Source organism: Anabrus simplex, chromosome 1 (assembly GCF_040414725.1).
Source record: "Anabrus simplex isolate iqAnaSimp1 chromosome 1, ASM4041472v1, whole genome shotgun sequence".
NCBI lineage: Eukaryota > Metazoa > Arthropoda > Insecta > Orthoptera > Tettigoniidae > Anabrus > Anabrus simplex.
The window spans coordinates 1,637,102,192-1,637,122,424 of record NC_090265.1 but is presented as its reverse complement, the minus strand read 5'-3'; the positions used below and the strand labels follow the sequence as shown (position 1 = coordinate 1,637,122,424).

At 39.6% G+C, this 20,233-nt stretch overlaps 1 protein-coding gene across 1 annotated transcript in view; it reads right to left on the bottom strand.

Moving 5' to 3' along the window:
- Positions 1-18,360, bottom strand: part of LOC136858639 (myrosinase 1) — a 106,010-nt gene extending 87,650 nt beyond the window's left edge. The window contains exon 1 of the mRNA XM_068229383.1: positions 18,183-18,360. Within this exon, the coding sequence (XP_068085484.1) occupies positions 18,183-18,342 (160 nt within the window). The 5' untranslated portion in view covers positions 18,343-18,360. The remainder of the gene's footprint in view (positions 1-18,182) is intronic.
- Positions 18,361-20,233: the final 1,873 nt, after the last annotated feature.

The window sequence follows — 20,233 nt, the reverse complement described above, 5'->3', positions numbered from 1 at the left end:
TGTAAGGACCGTCTGGCCCGTTGCAACATCTCTGGCGAAACGGATCGGCAGGTCTCGGTGATGAGCTGTCTAAGGTGACAAGGACTGGCCGCCTCCTGTTCGTACACCAGTTGTTCTACATAGCCCCACAGAAAAAATCCAGGGGCGTAAGATCGGCCGATCTGGCGGGCCAGGGGACAGGTCCTCCACTTCCTATCCATTTATCAGGATACGTCGCATGGAGATGGTTCCGGACGACCACCGCCGCGTTCGGCGCAGCTCTATCATGTTGAAACCACATCCTGCAGCGGTGAAGGTGTGGCACATGCTCCAAAAACGGTGGTTGTTCATCTTAGAGAAACTACAGATAGCGCTGACTCGTCACATGGCCCTCAAAGAATGGAGACCGATGAAGTGATCACCCATGATTCCACACCATACATTCACACTCCACTATACCTGAAAAGCTCTCTGTCGTACCCAATGGGGATTATCCACACTCCAGTGATGCATAGTATGGCAATTAACGGTTCCACACCGTGCTTTGTCCGCAAATAAGAGAGTCACTAGAAACGCAGGATCAGTGTCCACATGCTGTAGGATCCATTGACAGAACGCTACCCGGGCATCGAAATCATGACCTTTGAGTTCCTGGTGTAAGTGCAGATGATATGGGTGAAACTGGTGGGTAATGGTTATGCAATATCTGCATAACAGTCGCTCGGCTGTTGTTCGTCGCCTGTGCAATAGCCCGTGTGCTAGTATGAGGGTTACGCCGGATAGTGTTAAACACCACCTCTTCATTGTGAACAGACGTCACGGGATGATCTCGATTAGGCTGTGTCTTTCCCAGGGATGCAGAATCCTGCAGGCGTCTTTCCACACTCCGAAATGTCATGCCCGTCGGTTGTCGTCTATCCGGATAGATTTCTTGGTACAGGCGTTGTGCCTGGTATGCATTCTGTCCAGCTTCTCAATAGATAAGTAACATACCCACACACTCGTCGCTGGAATACATCGCGAGGCAGTGAATAAACTTTGTGTTGTGAATTGCTTCGAAGGAGGGGAGTTCGCGCAGCTACATATTTACCTGCCATCGCATGTTGTTGTCGTTGCAAAGGGGCATACTTTGCTCTACTTTGGTCTACGAAGCTTGTATGATGTAAGAGACTAGATACTCCTATTTAAAATCCTAGTTTTGCGTCAGTAAGGGCAACCGGGTGTAAAACAATAGTTCATGATGTAAGACACTGGATACTGCGATTTAAAATTTTTGCACCAGAAAGAGCATCCACCTGTAAAACTCCGATTTTTACGTTAAAAAGGGTATCTAGTTATAGAACAGATTCTTAATCCAGGTCCTTTGAGGTCAGGAAGGGCGACCAGTCGTAAAACAATAGTTCGTGATGTAAGACACTAGATACTGCGATTTAAAATATTAGTTCTTGCAACAAAAAGAGCATCTAGCTGTAAAACTCCGATTCTCATGTTAAGAAGGGTATCTAGTTGTAAAACAGATTCCTGATCCCAGTTCTCTAACGTCCTACATCAAAAAGAGCATCCAGCTGTAAAACCCCGATTCTCGCGTTAAAAAGGGCATCTAGTTGTGAAACAGATTCTTGATACTAGTTCTTTACGTCAGGTACGGTAACCGGTCGTAAAACAATAGTTCGTGATGTAAGACACTAGATACTGCGATTAAAAATTTTAGTTCTTGGGTTAAGAAGGGTATCCAGCTGTATAACTCCGATTCTCGCGTTGAAAAGGGCATCTAGCTAAAAACAGATTGTTGATCTCAGGCCTTTGACGTCAGGAAGGGCAACCAGCCATTAAACAATGGTGTATGATTTAAGAAGCTAGATACTGCTATTTAAAATCCTAGAAGGGCATCCGGTTGTAAAACAGATTCTTGATCCCAGTTTTCACCAGGAAGGGCAACCGGCCGTAAAACAGATTCTCGCTATTTAAAATCTTGCGTCAGGAATGGCACCCGGCTGTAAAACAGATTTTTAATCCCGGTCCTGTTACGTTAGGAACCGCATCCAGTTGTAAAACAGGAGCTCCTAACATTTACAGTGTAGTTCGGGTGTAAGAGCAGGCTATGTGCTCGCACTGGGTTACATCTTTTGTTGTTAACATAGCAGGTTCGATTCTTGTTCCGCCGCTTAGAACACTGTCTTTGACGTTGTATCTGTGTAGTCTATCAGAGCGAGGTGAGGAATGCATGCGTTGACTGAAATTGTACACTAGTCTTCCCGCTGTAGTGACCTTCAGCAATAAGGCACTTGTAACTTAAGGAGCATTTAGCTGGTGCAAGTTCCTAAGATAAAATATTATGATTGTACGGAGAGGGTAAAAGCCATTGCCAGCACATAGCCTCGAATAGCATTAAGAAGCCTGCACGGTGCCGGCACATAGCCTACTCTTGTTGAAGGAGCCGGCACAAGGTTTAACACCCCCATCAACAGCGTTATATGCCTTTAGTCTTATATAATTTAATGCTGGCTTTTTGCACACATTCTAGTTATTCGAAATTGTATACTACTATCTGCCCGAAGATGTAATATACGACAGTAGGGAGAGGGTAAAACCCAGTGCCAGCAGATAGCCTCGAATAGCATTAAGAAGCCTGCGCGGTGCCGGAACATAGCCTACTCTTGTTGAAGGAGCCTGCACAATGTTTAACACCTCCATCCAACAGATAAATCACCATCAACAGCGTTATATGCCCTTACTCTTAAAGAATTTAATGCTAGCTTTTTGCACACCCTCTAGTTATTCGAAATTGTATACTACTCTCTGCCTGAAGATGTAATATACGACAGTAGGGAGGGGGTAAAAACCAGTGCCAGCACATAGCCTACTCCTATCGAAAGAGACATGCATATGGCTTAACGCCTCCATCCGACAGATGAATCACCATCAACATCTCGTACCCGCAATCATTCTCGCTACTTCAAGAGATACCGGGTTCGAACCCCTACTGTCGGCAGCCCTGAAGACAGCAAATGCTAGGCGGGGTAGCTAGCCCTTTCCTGCGCGATCGTCAGTCTTCCTGACAAGGATCTGGCCGGATGCCCTTCCTGACGGCATAAGTTGCCAGGATTTGAATCGCGATATCTATCATTGTGTCTGACTTGCGTGTATGCGAGGTCATGCGTAGTTTTTCTGAGATAACATGCTACTTCTGTTCACGTTCTACGCAAGCAGAAACCCACAGTATACCGGTACTGCTTCTATTTGCTCTTACAACTTGGAGGAGACAACATGCGTACGAATAATTTATGATTTTTCATTCTCCCTTTTTTTAAAACATGTAAGTATGTAGTATCTCGCAACATTCTTGTTCGTGTGTGTTTCGGTGATGTATTTGCAATTACTAAGCGAGTTGGCTACGCATTGTGCTTTCTTAATTTTTTACATCACGTATGTTAGTGTATTTGCAATTACTAAGTGTCTTAGCAGTGCGGTGAGCGAGTTAACTACGCAGTATGGTTTTTGATTTTCAAACTACGCAAATTATTGAAGTTATATCGTTTACTGAGCGAGTTAGCTACGCGATATGTGCACAGTGTGGTTTTGAATTTCGTACTAGGCAATTCATTGAAGTGTTGCTATATCGTTTACTAAGCGAGTTAGCTACGAAGTACGTTTTTTGATTTTCGCACTAGACAATTCATTGGAGTTATATCGTTTACTGAGCGAGTTAGCTACGCGATATGTGCACGGTGTGTTTTTGATTTTCGTACTAGGCAAATCATTGAAGTTATACCGTTTACTGTACGAGTTAGCTATGCGATATCTGCATAGTGTGCTTTTTATTTTCGTACTAGGTAAATCATTGAAGTGTTGCTATATCATTTACTAAGCGAGTTAGGTACGCAGTATGGTTTTTTATTTTCGCACAAGACAAGTTATATCGTTTAATAAGCGAGTTAGCTACACAGTATGTGCGCAGTGTGTCTTTGATTTTCGCATTAGGCAAATCATTTAAAGTGTTGTTATATCGTTTACTAAGCGAGTTAGCTACGCAGTATGGTTTTTTATTTTCGCAATAGGTAAATCATTTGAAGTATTGCTATATCGTTTACTGAGCGAGTTAGCTACACAGTGTGGTTTTTTGTATTTTCGCACTAGGCAAATCATTTAAAGTGTTGCTATATCGTTTACTGAGTGTGTTAGCTACGCAGTATGGTTTTTTAATTTTCGCACTAGGCAAATCATTGAAGTTATATCGTTTACTGAGCGAGTTAGCTACGCGATATATGCATAGTGTGTTTTTTTATTTTCGCACTAGACAAATCATTGAAGTTATATCGTTTACTGAGCGAGTTAGCTACGCGATATGTGCACAGTGTGTTTTTATTTTCGTACAATGCAAATCATTTTTAAGTGTTGCTATATCGCTTGCTAAGCGAGTTAGCTATGCAATATGGTTTATTTTTTCACTAGGTAAAATCATTGAAGTGTTGCTATATCGTTTACTGAGCGAGTTAACTACACAGTATGGTTTTTATGATTTTCGCACTAGGCAAATCATTTTGAAGTGTTGCTGTATCGTTTACTGAGCGAGTTAGCTACGCGATATGCATAAGATCGCGTTGTATGCTCGGTAAAGCTATGCCTTGATAGAGCTGGAAGAGGAAAAGGAGGTTATAGCAATCGCTATCTTACGCAAGCTGTTCAGAATTCTAGTCTTATTATTATTTTTCTCTTAGAACAAAGGTATACAACAGATATGTTGTAAACACATCAATCGATGTTCTGATCACATGTTGAAGTTAACAACATCGATTTTAGTCTTGTTATGATTATTTTTTAATCTACAAGTCTAAACCATGCAAAATGATGTTATCGCTGCACACTCTAGCCTTCGCGATGCATGTTCGATAAAGCTATGCCTTGATAGAGGATGAGAAGGAGGTAGAGGAGGCCGAGGAGGTAGGGGAGGAGGAGAGTCTCCTTCAAGATAGTAGATGAGAGGTTAGGTTTGCGAATGCACTAATGTTTAATGATTGTAGCTAACAGAATTTTAAATTATCCGCCACCACAATTCAAAGGTATAGTAGCACGGTGCTCAGTAGATTAAAGATGGCATCGGGATAGAATTTCAAATTGCCACCACTACATGTTAAATGTATGTAGCTAAAGATAGCAGCACGGTGCTCCCATGATTAAAGATGGCAGCCGTCAAAAAAGCACATTACCCACCACCAGAACGATAAGGTTTAGTACCGTAAAGATGGCAGCACTGGGGTAAGCGATGCAAGATGGCGGATAACAGCTGACGGAATTTTCCAAATTATCCGCCACCACATGTTAAATGTATGTACCTAAAGAGTGCAGCACGATGCTCTGTTGATTAAAGATAGCAGCTTGTCAAATAGAATTTTTCAAATTGTCAGCCTCAAAGGTATGTAGCTGCTGTCAAATAGAATGTTTCAAATTGTCCGACTCAAAGATAAGTAGCTAAAGAGGGCAGCACAAAAGTTAGCGATGCAAGATGGCGGATGACAGCTGTTACGTAGAAACTGCCCACTACTACGATAAAGATGGCAGCACGGTGCTCTGTGGATTAAAGATGGCAGCTTGTCAAATATAATTTTTCAAATTGTCCGCCTCAAAGGTATGTAGCTAAAGAGGGCAGCACGGTGCTCCCTTGATTAAAGATGGCTGCTGTCAAATAGAATGTTTCAAATTGTCCGCCTCAAAGGTAAGTGGCTAAAGAGGGCAGCACAAAAGTTAGCGATGCAAGATATCGGATGACAGCTGTTACGTAGAAACTGCCCACTACTACGATAGAGATAGCAGCACGGTGCTCTGTGGATTAAAGATGGCAGCTTGTCAAAAATAATTTTTCAAAATTTCCACTTCAAAGGTAAGTAGCTACAGAGGGCAGCACGATGATCTGTTGATTAAAGATGGCGGATGACAGCTGTCATAAAAAGCACGTGGATTTGTTTCCAAATAAGAACACGTGAAATTTACAGCCACCACATTTCAAAATCAATCAATCAATCAATCAATCAATCAATCAATCAATCAATCAATCAATCAATCAATCAATCAATCAATCAATCAATCAATCAATCAATCAATCAATCAATCAATCAATCAATCAATCAATCAATCAATCAATCAATCAATCAATCAATCAATCAATCAATCAATCAATCAATCAATCAATCAATCAATCAATCAATCAATCAATCAATCAATCAATCAATCAATCAATCAATCAATCAATCAATCAATCAATCAATCAATCAATCAATCAATCAATCAATCAATCAATCAATCAATCAATCAATCAATCAATCAATCAATCAACCAATCAATCAATCAATCAATCAATCAATCAATCAATCAATCAATCAATCAATCAATCAATCAATCAATCAATCAATCAATCAATCAATCAATCAATCAATCAATCAATACTGATCTGCTTTTAGGGCAGTCGCCTAGGTGGCAAATTCCCTATCTGTTGCTTTCCTAGCCTTTTTCTAAATGATTTCAAAGAAATTGGAAATTTATTGAACATCTCCCTTGGTAAGTTATTCCAATCCCTAACTCCCCTTCCTATAAATGAATATTTGCCCCAGTTTGTCCTCCTGAATTCCAACTTTATCATATTGTGATCTTTCCTACTTTTATAAACGCCATTCAAATTTATTCGTCTACTAATGTCATTCCACGCCATCTCTCCGCTGAGAGCTCGGAACATACCACTTAGTCGAGCAGCTCTTCTTCCTTCTCTCAATTCTTCCCAACGCAAACTTTGCAACATTTTTGTAACGCTACTCTTTTGTCGGAAATCACCCAGAACAAATCGAGCTGCTTTTCTTTGAATTTTTTTCCAGTTCTTGAATCAGGTAAACCTGGTGAGGGTCCCATACACTGGAACCATACTCTAGTTGGGGTCTTACCAGAGACTTATATGCACTCTCCTTTACATCCTTAGTACAACCCCTAAACACCCTCATAACCATATGCAGAGATCTGTACCCTTTATTTACAATCCCATTTATGTGATTACCCCAATGAAGATCTTTCCTTATATTAACACCTGGATACTTACAATGATCCCCAAAAGGAACTTTCACCCCGTCAACGCAGTAATTAAAACTGAGAGAACCTTTCCTATTTGTGAAACTCACAACCTGACTTTTAACCCCGTTTATCAACATACCATTGCCTGCTGTCCATCTCACAACATTTTCGAGGTCACGTTGCAGTTGCTCACAATCTTGTAACCTATTTATCACTCTATAGAGAATAACATCATCCGCAAAAAACCTTACCTCCGATTCCACTCCTTTACTCATATCATTTATATATATAAGAAAACATAAAGGTCCAATAATACTGCCTTGAGGAATTCCCCTCTTAATTATTACAGGGTCAGATAAAGCTTCACCTACTCTAATTCTCTGAGATCTATTTTCTAGAAATATAGCAACCCATTCAGTCACTCTTTTGTCTAGTCCAATTGTACTCATTTTTGCCACTAGTCGCCTATGATCCACCCTATCAAATGCTTTAGACAGGTCAATCGCGATACAGTCCATTTGACCTCCAGAATCCAAGATATCTGCTATATCTTGCTGGAATCCTATAAGTTGAGCTTCAGTGGAATAACCTTTCCTAAAACCGAATTGCCTTCTATCGAACCAGTTATTAATTTCACAAACATGTCTAATATAATCAGAAAGAATGCCTTCCCAAAGCTTACATACAATGCATGTCAAACTTACCGGCCTGTAATTTTCAGCTTTATGTCTATCACCCTTTCCTTTATACTCTTCATTCATGTGGTATAGCTCCTCTGACCAAACAATAATCAAATAAGTACTTCAGATATGGTAGTATATCCCAACCCATTGTCTTTAGTATATCCCCAGAAATCTGATCAATTCCAGCCGCTTTTCTAGTTTTCAACTTTTGTATCTTATTGTAAATGTCATTGTTATCATACGTAAATTTTGTTACTTCTTTGGCCTTAGTCTCCTCCTCTATCTCGACATCATCCTTGTAACCAACAATGTTTACATACTGCTGACTGAATACTTCTGCCTTTTGATTATCCTCACATACACACTCCACTTGTTCATTAATTATTCCTGGAATGTCCTTCTTGGAACCTGTTTCTGCCTTAAAATACCTATACATACCCTTCCATTTTTCACTACAATTTGTATGACTGCCAATTATGCTTGCCATCATGTTATCCTTAGCTGCCTTCTTTGCTTGATTCAATTTTCTAGTAAGTTCCTTCAATTTCTCCTTACTTCCACAGCCATTTCTAACTCTATTTCTTTCCAGTCTGCACCTCCTTCTTAGTCTCTTTATTTCTCTATTATAATAAGGTGGGTCTTTACCATTCCTTACCACCTTTAAAGGTACAAATCTTTTTTCGCATTCCTCAACAATTTCTTTAAACCCATCCCAGAGTCTGTTTACATTTTTATTTACCGTTTTCCACCGATCATAGGTAAGTAGCTAAAGAGTGCAGCACGGTGCTCTGTTGATTAAAGATGGCTGCTGTCAAAAAAGCACGTGGATTTGTTTCCAAACAAGAGCACATTTCAAAGGTAAGTAGCTAAAGAGTGCAGCACGATGCTCTATTGATTAAAGATGGCTGCTGTCAAAAAGCATTTTTCAAAATATCCGCCTCAAAGGTATGTAGTTAAAGAGGGCAGCACGGTGCTCTGTTGATTAAAGATGGCTGCTTGTCAAAACAGCCTGTAGGTTTGTTTCCAAACAGGAGAGCTAAAGACAGCTGACGGAATTTTTTTAGCAGTGCCGTAAAGAGGGCAGCACTGGGGTTAGCGATGCAAGGTGGTGGATGATAGGTATCAAAAAAGCACGTGAATTTGTTTACCAATTCAAATCTCGAGCTAGTGAGGTTACGTTGGCACCACTAAGGTTTAGGCCCGTCAAGATAGCAGCAGTGAGGTTAGCGATGCGTTGTTGTAGATGACAGCTGTCAAAAAGCACGTGGCTTTGTTTACAAATTCAAATTTCTCGCAGGAAGGCCTCCCGGGTGGCGGTGGTAGAGCGGGCCCCTGGGAGCCCGGTGGCGGCCGCCGAACTCTCCATATTATCTACTAGACAGAGTATAAAAATATTTCACATATGAATCTCCGGTCAGCAAATACGATATATGGATGTCAACATAGCACATTATTAACCTTACATGAAATACTATCTAACACCACGATTAACCACAGCCCATTATGTAAAAAACGCAAAATAATTTCTCTAACAAAATTTCAACCCTCCAAAATCCACCTGTATTGTTGAGTAGATACAAGCGATATTTGTATGATACACTTGACCATCTAAAGCACTCGTCAGCTAAAAACTCACCAGAATTGATGGCATAATTGTATTTTATATTAAAAAAACATAATCCTCATGTTCACTCTACGGGAAATGGGGTTAGGTTTAGTTTACGCATGTTCATTGTAAACCGTTGAAAATTAATTACATCATTCTTGCGCCACCGTTTAAGATTAATTTAGTCTCTAAATCATAAATTTTAGTCATAATATCTGGGACTGATTTAATGTTCTTTGTAGTAAGGTACGTTGGCTGATAAGACAAATGCTAGGATAGGCATCATTAGTTTAAACTTCGGAAGTTTGCGTGGCACTCGAATTAGATCATCTCCTTCTAGGGGTATATAATGCCTTCCCTAACAATGCATTTGATTTCAAAATGATAAAATGATTAATGCACACAACATTATTAGTCCTATGAATCGGTTCATAGTTTTCCTTACGAATGCTCTTAACCCAACTTTGCCTTGATACTAGGTCTTTTGGAAACGGAGATACTGAAGCTCTTACTTACATCCAGGCACACAGCACATTAAACTATAAACACATGGCATAGGTAACTAAAACTGCAGAGAAAAACTTTCAGAGAAGAACACAAGAATCAACATTAACCTAATCACCACCGATATTGTTGGAGTAAATAAGCTCTTTGAGAACAAACAGTTTCTTACGGCACTGAAAGAGGATCTATAACCTTCTTAAGACTATAAATAGATATAAATATAATGTACGATTAATAATATTCAAATTTCCGTAAATATTTGGTAACAACATGGCTTACACAAATCAAAACAAACGCATGCTAGCACTCCAGCTGCCGCCATTATGGACAGTTTCAATAGGTCGGTTAAGGTCTGAGATATTGTAGTTGGTCTTGGTCTGAGGATTGGAGTCGGTCTTGGTTTAGCCGCCCTAATCGATTAGCTGATGGTCTTGGCGCGTTTTCTTCTTGTGGGTGTGGGTTGAACTATATGAATTTCGTCCAGTCACTATATCTGTGTACTTTGGAAACATCATCAAGGCTATGGAGTTTATTCTCTTTGTCATGTACTGTGACTGTTGGATACTCTCCTCTTAGAGCATAGAAATAGATAGAGAGGGAGCTCCGTATGTTTCTACCGGCCAAGCGTGGCACCAACATCAAGCTCTGACCGATCAGCTGATTTAGGGCAAATCCCGATTTAAGCGTGCAGCTTATGATTAATTGATTTAAACGATTGAAGATGGTGATAAATGCAATTCCCTAGGAATATTTCCGTTCCTTTTTGTATGATAAGTGTTAAGTATAATGTGTAATATTCTGATGTGTTCATGTATTATTTAAGCAATACGATGACGTGAATAGGTCTGACGTTGTTAACCTATTTTAGTTACTTGTGCCTAATTTCACAAGTTTAGTTTTTCTCCGTAATATTAGTCTGAATAGTTATTTTAAAAATATTTCCGCGGTGCTGCAAATAATAAACTCAACAAAACATACCTATAACCTGCATTTCTAATAATGCCGATTTTATGCTGGTTAAGCCTTATAATTCAAGAAACGTGACCGATAATAACGCAATCGTCCCCACTGCACCTATAATCATTATCGTCAAAGAAACTTTGAAATTACCAATACCTAATGCAGGTGATAACCTCAAGGTTCTGTCGTTACAAAGACCAAACATAAATAACCGGCTATCACCATTATCACACTTATTAAAAGACCTTCACGCTTAGTTTGCATATGTAAATTTAGTCATGATGATAATTATTGTTTTACAGGGCCTAACATCTAGGTTATCAGCCAATATCATGCATGAACGTACATAGAAAAACCTAACATCTAGGTTACCAGCCACTATAGATATGAATAAGCGCGCACACACGCCCATTGTTATTCCCCCTCCCCAAACATTTATCTTACATTAAATAAATGATGTTGTTGTTACTTCACTTGAGTGGCTTGGGACATATCGGCCATCATCCCCTTATACTGAGGTGTTTGTTGAATTTGTCTGATAACCCAGTGTATGTAACTAGCTTTTAAGGTCTAGGATTCAGGTAGGTGGGGGAGGGGCCTTTATACGACGTACCATCCCGGCATTTTCCTGGAAGGAGTATTGGAAAACACTGGAAAAACCACTACTCTAAGGGTAGCCAGTCAGCACCGGGATTCGAACTTTCTATCTCCGGACATCCGGCTCAGCCTTGCAGTCATGGTGCGGAACTTACAGCTGTGCTGTGAGGTCCAGAAATAAATGTAGGCTACCAGGAAAAACGAGTATGTCAAAAAAATTCAAAGTAAGGTAAGTGTACGATGTAGTTATAAGTCAGAACTAAACGATATGTACCTAGGCCTAATATTTCATTTGGTCCCAACGGTACAAGTAAACGTGTTAATATATATCTATGGGAGAAGAGCACAAGTCATTTTCTGACTTATACTCGTTTTCCCTGGCAGTTACAGATTTTAATCCTTACCTGTGAAAAGATCTCAATCAATCAATCAATCAATCAATCAATCAATCAATCAATCAATCAATCAATCAATCAATCAATCAATCAATCAATCAATCAATCAATCAATCAATCAATCAATCAATCAATCAATCAATCAATCAATCAATCAATCAATCAATCAATCAATCAATCAATCAATCAATCAATCAATCAATCAATCAATCAATCAATCAATCAATCAATCAATCAATCAATCAATCAATCAATCAATCAATCAATCAATCAATCAATCAATCAATCAATCAATCAATCAATCAATCAATCAATCAATCAATCAATCAATCAATCAATCAATCAATCAATCAATCAATCAATCAATCAATCAATCAATCAATCAATCAATCAATCAATCAATCAATCAATCAATCAATCAATCAATCAATCAATCAATCAATCAATCAATCAATCAATCAATCAATCAATCACTACTGATCTGCTTTTAGAACAGTCGCCCAGGTGACAGATTCCCTATCTGTTGTTTTCCTAGAATTTTCTTAAATGATCGCAAAGAAATTGGAAAATTATTATATATCTCCCTTGGTAAGTTATTCCAATCCCTAACCCCCCTTCCTATAACCGAATATTTTCCCCAATTTGTCCTTTTGAATTCCAAATTTATCTTCATATTGTGATCTTCCTACTTTTAAAGACGCCACTCAAACTTATTCGTCTACTGATGTCCTCCCACGCCATATCTCCACTGACAGCTAGGAACATACCACTTAATCGAGCAGGTCGTCTCCTTTCTCCCAAGTCTTTCCAGCCCAAACATTACAACATTTTTGTAACGCTACTCTTTTGTCGGAAATCACCCAGAACAAATCGAGCTGCTTTTCTTTGAATTTTTTTTTCAGTTCTTGAATGAAGTAATCGTGGTGAGGTTCCCATGCAATGGAACCATACTCTAGTTGGGGTCTTACCAGAGACTTATACGCCCTCTCCTTTACATCCTTACTACAACCCCTAAACACCCTCATAACCATGTGCAGAGATCTGTACCCTTTATTAACAATTCCATTTATGTGATTACCCCATTGAAGGTCTTTTCTTATATTAACACCTAGGTACTTACAATGATCCCCAAAAGGAACTTTCACCCCATCAACGCAGTAATTAAAACTGAGAGGACTTTCCTATTTGTGAAACTCACAACCTGACTTTTAACCCCGTTTATCATCATACCGTTGCCCACCGTCCATCTCACAGCACTATCGAGGTCACCCGGCACCCGCTCACAATCTTGTAACTTATTTATTACTCTGTACAGAATAACATCATCTGCAAACAGCCTTATCTCTAATTCCACTTCTTTACATATATCATTGATATATATATAAGGAAACATAAAGGTTCAATAATACTGCCTTGAAGAATTCCCCTCTTAATTATTAGAGGGTCAGATAAAGCTTCACCTACTCTAATTCTCTGGTTTCTGTTTTCAAGAAATATAGCCACCCATTCAGTCACTCTTTTTTCTAGTTCAATAGCACTCTTTTTTGCCAGTAGTCTCCCATGATCTACCCTAGCAAATGCCTTAGATAGGTCAATCGCAATACAGCCCATTTGGCCTCCTGAATCCAGGAGATCTGCTATATCTCGCTGGAATCCTACAAGCTGAGCTTCAGTGGAATAACCTTTCCTAAACCCAAACTGCCTTCTGTCAAATCAGTTAATAATGTTGCAAACATGTCTAATATAATCAGAAAGAATGCTTTTCTATAGCTTACATGCAATGCATGTGAAACTGACTGGCCTGTAATTTTCAGCTTTATGTCTATCACCCTTTCCTTTATACACAGGGGTTACTATAGCAACTCTCCATTCATTTGGTATAGCTCCTTCAACCAAACAATAATAAAAAAGTATTTGAAATATGGTACTATATCCCAACCCATTGTCTTTAGTATATCCACTTTTCAAATCTCTGACTGCATTTTTACTACATTCCTTCAGACTTGTGTACTTCACTTATCACATCAACGAAAATACGTGTTTTTTTATGTTTGTAACACATTAAAATTGCATAGAATAAGTCTGGTTTGTCGACAATGAATCCTTGAAATCTCCCCGCTTACGCCGATTGTCCGTGCAATTTACGATAGGTGCCCAAAATCAGCTGATTTGTATCTTGGCGACATGTTCTGCTGGCTGCGCCCTCTCTGTACTCTCCTCGGAAACAATAGAAATCTTTATTTACAAAGTGTGATTACTTGTATTTTCTTCGTTTCTTTCAATAACTTCTCGTTGTTTTGATTCTGTTTATTTAAATTGATTTAAATCATGCCACGACCACGAAAAGTTCTTAAAAATGTGTAAGAAGCATGTGCGTGCTGTAATAAATTCTAGACAATGGTAATGGAGGTTAGGTCTGTCGTGACCACATGTTATCCACAGACGAATATCCCAAAGAGAATGTGTGCCCCATTAATTGGTGTCGTTATAAACCTGGTCAGAGAGATGGCATTCCTTACAATCACAAGAATAGTCTTCCGGAATCGATCCTGAAAGTCATCAAACGAATATTCAGGTTTCTGTCCAGTTCCGAGTTACTAAAAATGTGTTCGTGGAAAAACGCAAAATCTGAATGAGTCTTTGAATCAATGGCGGCGCGTCACTTTCGTCACTGGGGGATCAACAGAAAGAAATATCCCCCCCCCCACTCAATATCTCCTCTCACCCCTGTCACCTGTGCCATGACTAAGTTCAGAGAATGGGCATAACGGTGCACATAATGTGCATGCCTAAACTCTTTCCTGATTAGAACTTGCACCCTGAATGGTGACCACTCATTACATTTGCTCCATCGTAACCTTGTGAAATCAACTTATCTCTATTACCCACAACTTCGCTCAAAGAAAATTTTAAACGCTCTGCTATTGTCTTAGCATCATGACTAGAGGGTAGAGGAAACCCCAGAATCTTTCAACTGGCTTACCGTTGGGAAGAATGATAACAAATTGTGCTGTAGTTGATATATCGGTGGTCTCATCTGCGATTACCGAAATGAAGTGCGCTGTGGTGATTTCTTTTCCTCACGACAGATTTCATACCTGCTCGAAAGCAAATCATTCTGAATGTCTTTCGAGGTGCCTTTGAAAACAGTAGCTTTGGACAGATGGTCTCTTAATGCACCGTCAATTTCAGAACTAAAATTGACGAGGCCTCGAAATATGCCAGGATTCGATTATTCACTTGTTCCGTCATGCCCACGCAATGCCATCTCAAACGCGCCACAGAACTTTACACAGCACATAACGAATTTTCCGTACTTGGTCGTTGTCTCTTTCTCAGACTGCCTGTAAGCGCAGTCAAATTACTGACGGTTATCGTGTCTTCCCAGGAGATCGAATTGTAACTGGGCAAGCATATGAGATTTAGAAGTTCTGTGTTTCTTTATTATAATTTTTTGGGCAGATATCCTATATCTACCACTCCGACTTTGGTCCAAGTCCCTTTGCTTTCATCACTCATGAATCATAAAAAAGGAAAACAAATCAACATGTTAGTAATTTCGCACCCACAGATCCACTCGATTCTTTTATGCGGTATAAATCCAATCTGAATTTACGCACGATTTCATTACTTTTACTTTTAGGATGCCTCGTTATATCAAGATCAATCATTGGGCGTCCGGCATCCTTAATCTTAAGTTTACGCTCAAGAGAGAGAGAGAGAGAGAGAGAGAGAGAGAGAGAGAGAGAGAGAGAGAGAGAGAGAGAGAGAGAGAAAGAAAGGTTATTTTCTTAAGTGTCATATCACTCTTCAAACTTATTATGTAGCTCCTTACCTTTCCCGGGAACAAATATTATGGACGCAACTACAGTGCACAAAAATAGACACACGGAGAAAATATTGTTACTTCTTTATGTCCTAAAAATTATGTTTCTGAACGGCACAACAATGCAGAAAAACACTCACACGCTTGCACAGCGTACAATAATATTACGAATTATGATAACTTTTGCAAACTGTTGTAAACACTAGCATCACACTTGAAAAACAGAGTAAACTTTATGGATGCATGTTCGAAATGTTGGTAACTTAATTTTAAGAACTCCTGTGGCTAGGCAGTTAGCGTTTTCTTTGGTATTACATTCCCGCTACTCTTTGCCTCGGTGAGTTTTAAGTTAATTTTCTCTCCAAAAAGTAATTATTCCAAAGAAGGCAAAATTTGGGAAAATACATCAATTGGAATTTGGCAGTTTAATGTGACTGCTGGCAGTAATGATGCTCTTCAGCACTAGCGCTAATTATGTGCACTATTTTCTGTTACGTAGTTGAAATCCTGTAAGGGCAACAGATGGCAGGCACATACCCCAACACAAGGTCAGTCTACCTTGCCCCAACACCCCCGACAACACTAGAGAGAGTGGCATATTGCGCATGCGTAAACCAAGGATATCTGTTTCTGCGATATCCTGGTCTTGTCTACGTGCCGGCCGATGTCCCCCCGTACCTCGCCACTCCCTTCGCCCAGGTACGGACGGAGAGAGCGCCTTCGAAGGGGGTTCATTCCAGACAAGTATCCAGCCACGGAACGTGCGCAGTTCACATGAAATGAAAGCCAATATTACGGATAGATGGGCTAAGCAAGAGCTTCGAGATTGACAAGGGAGTTATGATTATTAAGTAGTTGAATAAAATTTGATATAAACTGGAGGTTCATTGCTCCATTGCGCTATACCAGAAACCGCCACTGCTCTGAATGCCCTTGTATGTAGACAGCATTTTTACACATCTATGGTAGTTAAATTACAGTTTGTGATGCAGTTCTTGCATTTAATGGTGGCAACTCAGAGAGGATAAAAGTCTTGCAGAGAATGGGCTTCAAGTTTGGAGCATTCACTCGAGATATCTTGAAGAGAATTGACACACAATGTATAACTGCAGCTGAGAAATCCATCGAAGACCATGAAAAGAACACAAGACAGAAAAGAAGATAGGCCTACAAGAAGAGAAATATTGAAGGAAAGGAGGACACTCAGTACAGTTCTGGAGAGCCTTTTGATAAAAAGAATGGCAAGGAAAAATGAAGTTCAACTTTAAAGTGCACTTTATCAGAATCACCATTTTCATTATACAGCAACACTTTTCTCAGAAACTGGGAAAGGAAGAGCCATGATTCTTGGCACACCAATTACTAAGTATAACAAACATATACACTGGGGAAAACTTTAAACACCGAGATATACAAGAAAAATATCAAGTTATTCTGGATAGTCTTCAGTTTACAAAGTAATTAAACAATAAAATAAATTAAGTAACAATATATTAAAAATGCTTCTCTGGATTATTTTCTATACATATTGAGGTCATACCGTGAAATTTCCTTGACAATTTGTTGGGAAGTTTATGAGAAAGAGGTACTTTTGTTAATCATGGAGTCATCAAATTTATAAATTGCAAAACACTTGAATTCTTTTGTTAACGTATACACACATCCATCATCATTATAGACCGTTATGTCTTTCAGCGTTCAGTCTGCAAGCCTTTCTGAATTTATTAAACGTCGCCACAATCCTCTATTTGCAACTAGTGCTGTGGCCTCATTTAGTTCTATACCACTTATCTTTAAATCGTTAAAAACTGAGCCTACCGGGCGAGTTGGCCGTGCCGTTAGAACCGCGCAGCTGTGAGCTTGCATTCGGGAAATAGTGGGTTCGAATCTCTCTGTCGGCAGCCCTGAAGATGGTTTTCCGTGGCTTCCCATTTTCACACCAGGCAAATGCTGGGGCTGTACCTTAATTAAGGCCACGGCCGCTTCCTTCCCACCCCTAGGCCTTCCCTATCCCATCGTCGCCATAAGACCTATCTGTGTCGGTGCGACGTAAAGCACAGAGAAATAAGAAGGAACTGAGTCTAACCATCGTCGTCTTTGTCTCCCTCTACTTCTCTTACCCTCTATAACAGGGTCCATTATTCTCCTGGGTAACCTATCCTACTCCATTCGCCTCACATGACCCCACCACCGAAGACGTTTTATGCGTACAGCTTCATCCATCGAGTTCATTCCTAAATTAGCCTTTATCTCCTCATTCCGAGTACTCTTCTTCCATTGTTCCCACCTGTTTTCATCAGCAATCATTCTCGCTACTTTCATGTCTGTTACTTCTTATAAATAAGACATCCTTTTGTTAAAGTTATGAAAAATGGTGAGGAAACGTACTTAACCATTATTAAACTTCGTACAAAATTTTTTAGTTACGTACCTCAAAAATTGTGGATATGGTGAACGATTATATTTGCACATGTACATATTTCCCTTAATGAATAACAGAACTTTGATGTATATCATTAAGATACGATTATATCACATACAATTAGCTTATTACGGTATAGTCGAGAAATATATCTTACCATCCGCGTTCCAACCTCCCTCCACTTGATACGCCGCGGTAGCAGAGCCGAAGAGGAAGTCATCAGGGAAGCGGTTGTTGGCCGAGCGGGACCTCGCCGCGCCGTGAACCAGTACTACTAGAGCCAGCAGCAAGAGACATGATCGCGTTGAAGAGCCCATCTTGTCAGTGGTCCTGTACTATACCAAATACCTTTTTTATACACTAGGTTCTACCGTGATAAGGAGATAAGCCCTCAGGAAAGGAGGTACGGAAAGGTTGTGTTATACATATCAGCTTGTTAGTGGTTAACTAGAAGTGATAACTGCGATATGACTGGGTAACTCAAGGCTACGGCTAAATGTTACAATTATACACTTAGCGCGATAATGCAACGTCCGGGGGCCTTATGCTTTGAGAACTGACTACACGTCGGAGCAGGTAGTACCATTAGACCAGTATTCTTGGACCTTTATTTATTTATTTATTTATTTATTTATTTATTTATTTATTTGGGAAACCAAAACAGCGAGAAGCCGAATTACAGAGTTCCGCAAAGGCAAAATATATTTACAGTGGAGTAGCACAAGGCAAACGTAAAAAAGTAAGTGGAAGAACAATGAGGAAATAACATCTAATGGTAAAAATAGAGGAAAAAATTAAAAACTAACAAAATATTAAAATAACTGTAGACACAACAATTAAGAACAAAATATAAAGGCAAAACAAACAACGAGGAAAATTGAAGATTGAATGTAAAACGAAGAGAAGAACTTATAGCTAGGCACAGTAAGATAAATACAGATATAACACATAAGTAATGGTATAGTACAGTAAAAAATTAATACATATTACATTATGTACAAAAGAGAAGACAGCAATGAGAAGAGAAAAAAGGAATATGAAGAAAATGAACACGGTTAAGGAAGAATCGATTAAAGGAGGCATGCGAAGAAAAAACGTCCAAGTTCCTGTCAGAATATAAAGAGTTAAGGAGGGTTGGTATGCGGATAAATGAACTTTTTTGAAAGAGAGAGAGGCGGGAATAGGGAATATGAAGGGGCGGATTAGTCCTGGTTTTGGGAGATTTAACATGTAAGGAAAAGAAGGATGCAGGTTCGGGGGAACGAAATAAACCGTTAACAGCGTTATATAGGAATCTAAGGTCGGCTACTTTCCTGCGACTAGATAACGGGTGAAGGTTTAACTTATCCAGTATCTGATTACTGCTCAAGTTTCGATAATCAGATACTCTGGCTCTAACAATGGCACAGAATGACTGCACGCGCTCAATGTGATTCAGATTAGTGGGTGAAGGGGTAGACCAGATAGGAGATGCGAATTCAATAATCGGTAGGATGCAAGATACATTAGGCTCGGAGGGCTTGGATATCGGTGATGTCAGAAAATCTATACAACAAACCGAGAAGTGACATTGCTCGTGAGGTTATCTTTTGTCTATGGGGGACAAATAACAATTTGCTGTCAAACAACACTCCTAAGTCATTTTGTTCTGTTAGAGTTGGGAACGGGTTACCGAGGAGGGAGTATTTACTGTGAATAGGGGATTTACGAAGCGTGATCGAAATAGAGGAACACTTGGTAGGATTAGGCTTAAGACGCCATGTGGAGCACCATTCAGAGAGTGAGTTAAGTCCACTCTGTAAGGAGTTTACGTCTGATAATGAATCGATTTGTTTGAATATTTTACAGTCATCTGCAAATAGTAGAATTTCACAAGAAACGTAGGATATAGTATTAATGAGATCGTCAATAAATAAGACAAAAAGAAGCGGACCTAGGACACTGCCTTGTGGGACGCCAGAATGTACCATAACAAGAGTCGAACTGAACCCATCAAGAACCACACGCTGAGATCTGGTATTGAGGAAGCTCTGCAGGAGAGTTAGGAAGCGACCATGGATATCAAAACGTTCTGAGAGTTTATAGGAAAGAAGTGCGTGGCCTACGGTAACAAAAGCCTTTGCAATATCAATGTAGCACACGTCCAGCTGAGAACCGTCATTAAGACAGATGTTGCACGATGGAGAAGAGCAGACAGATTAGTTAGGC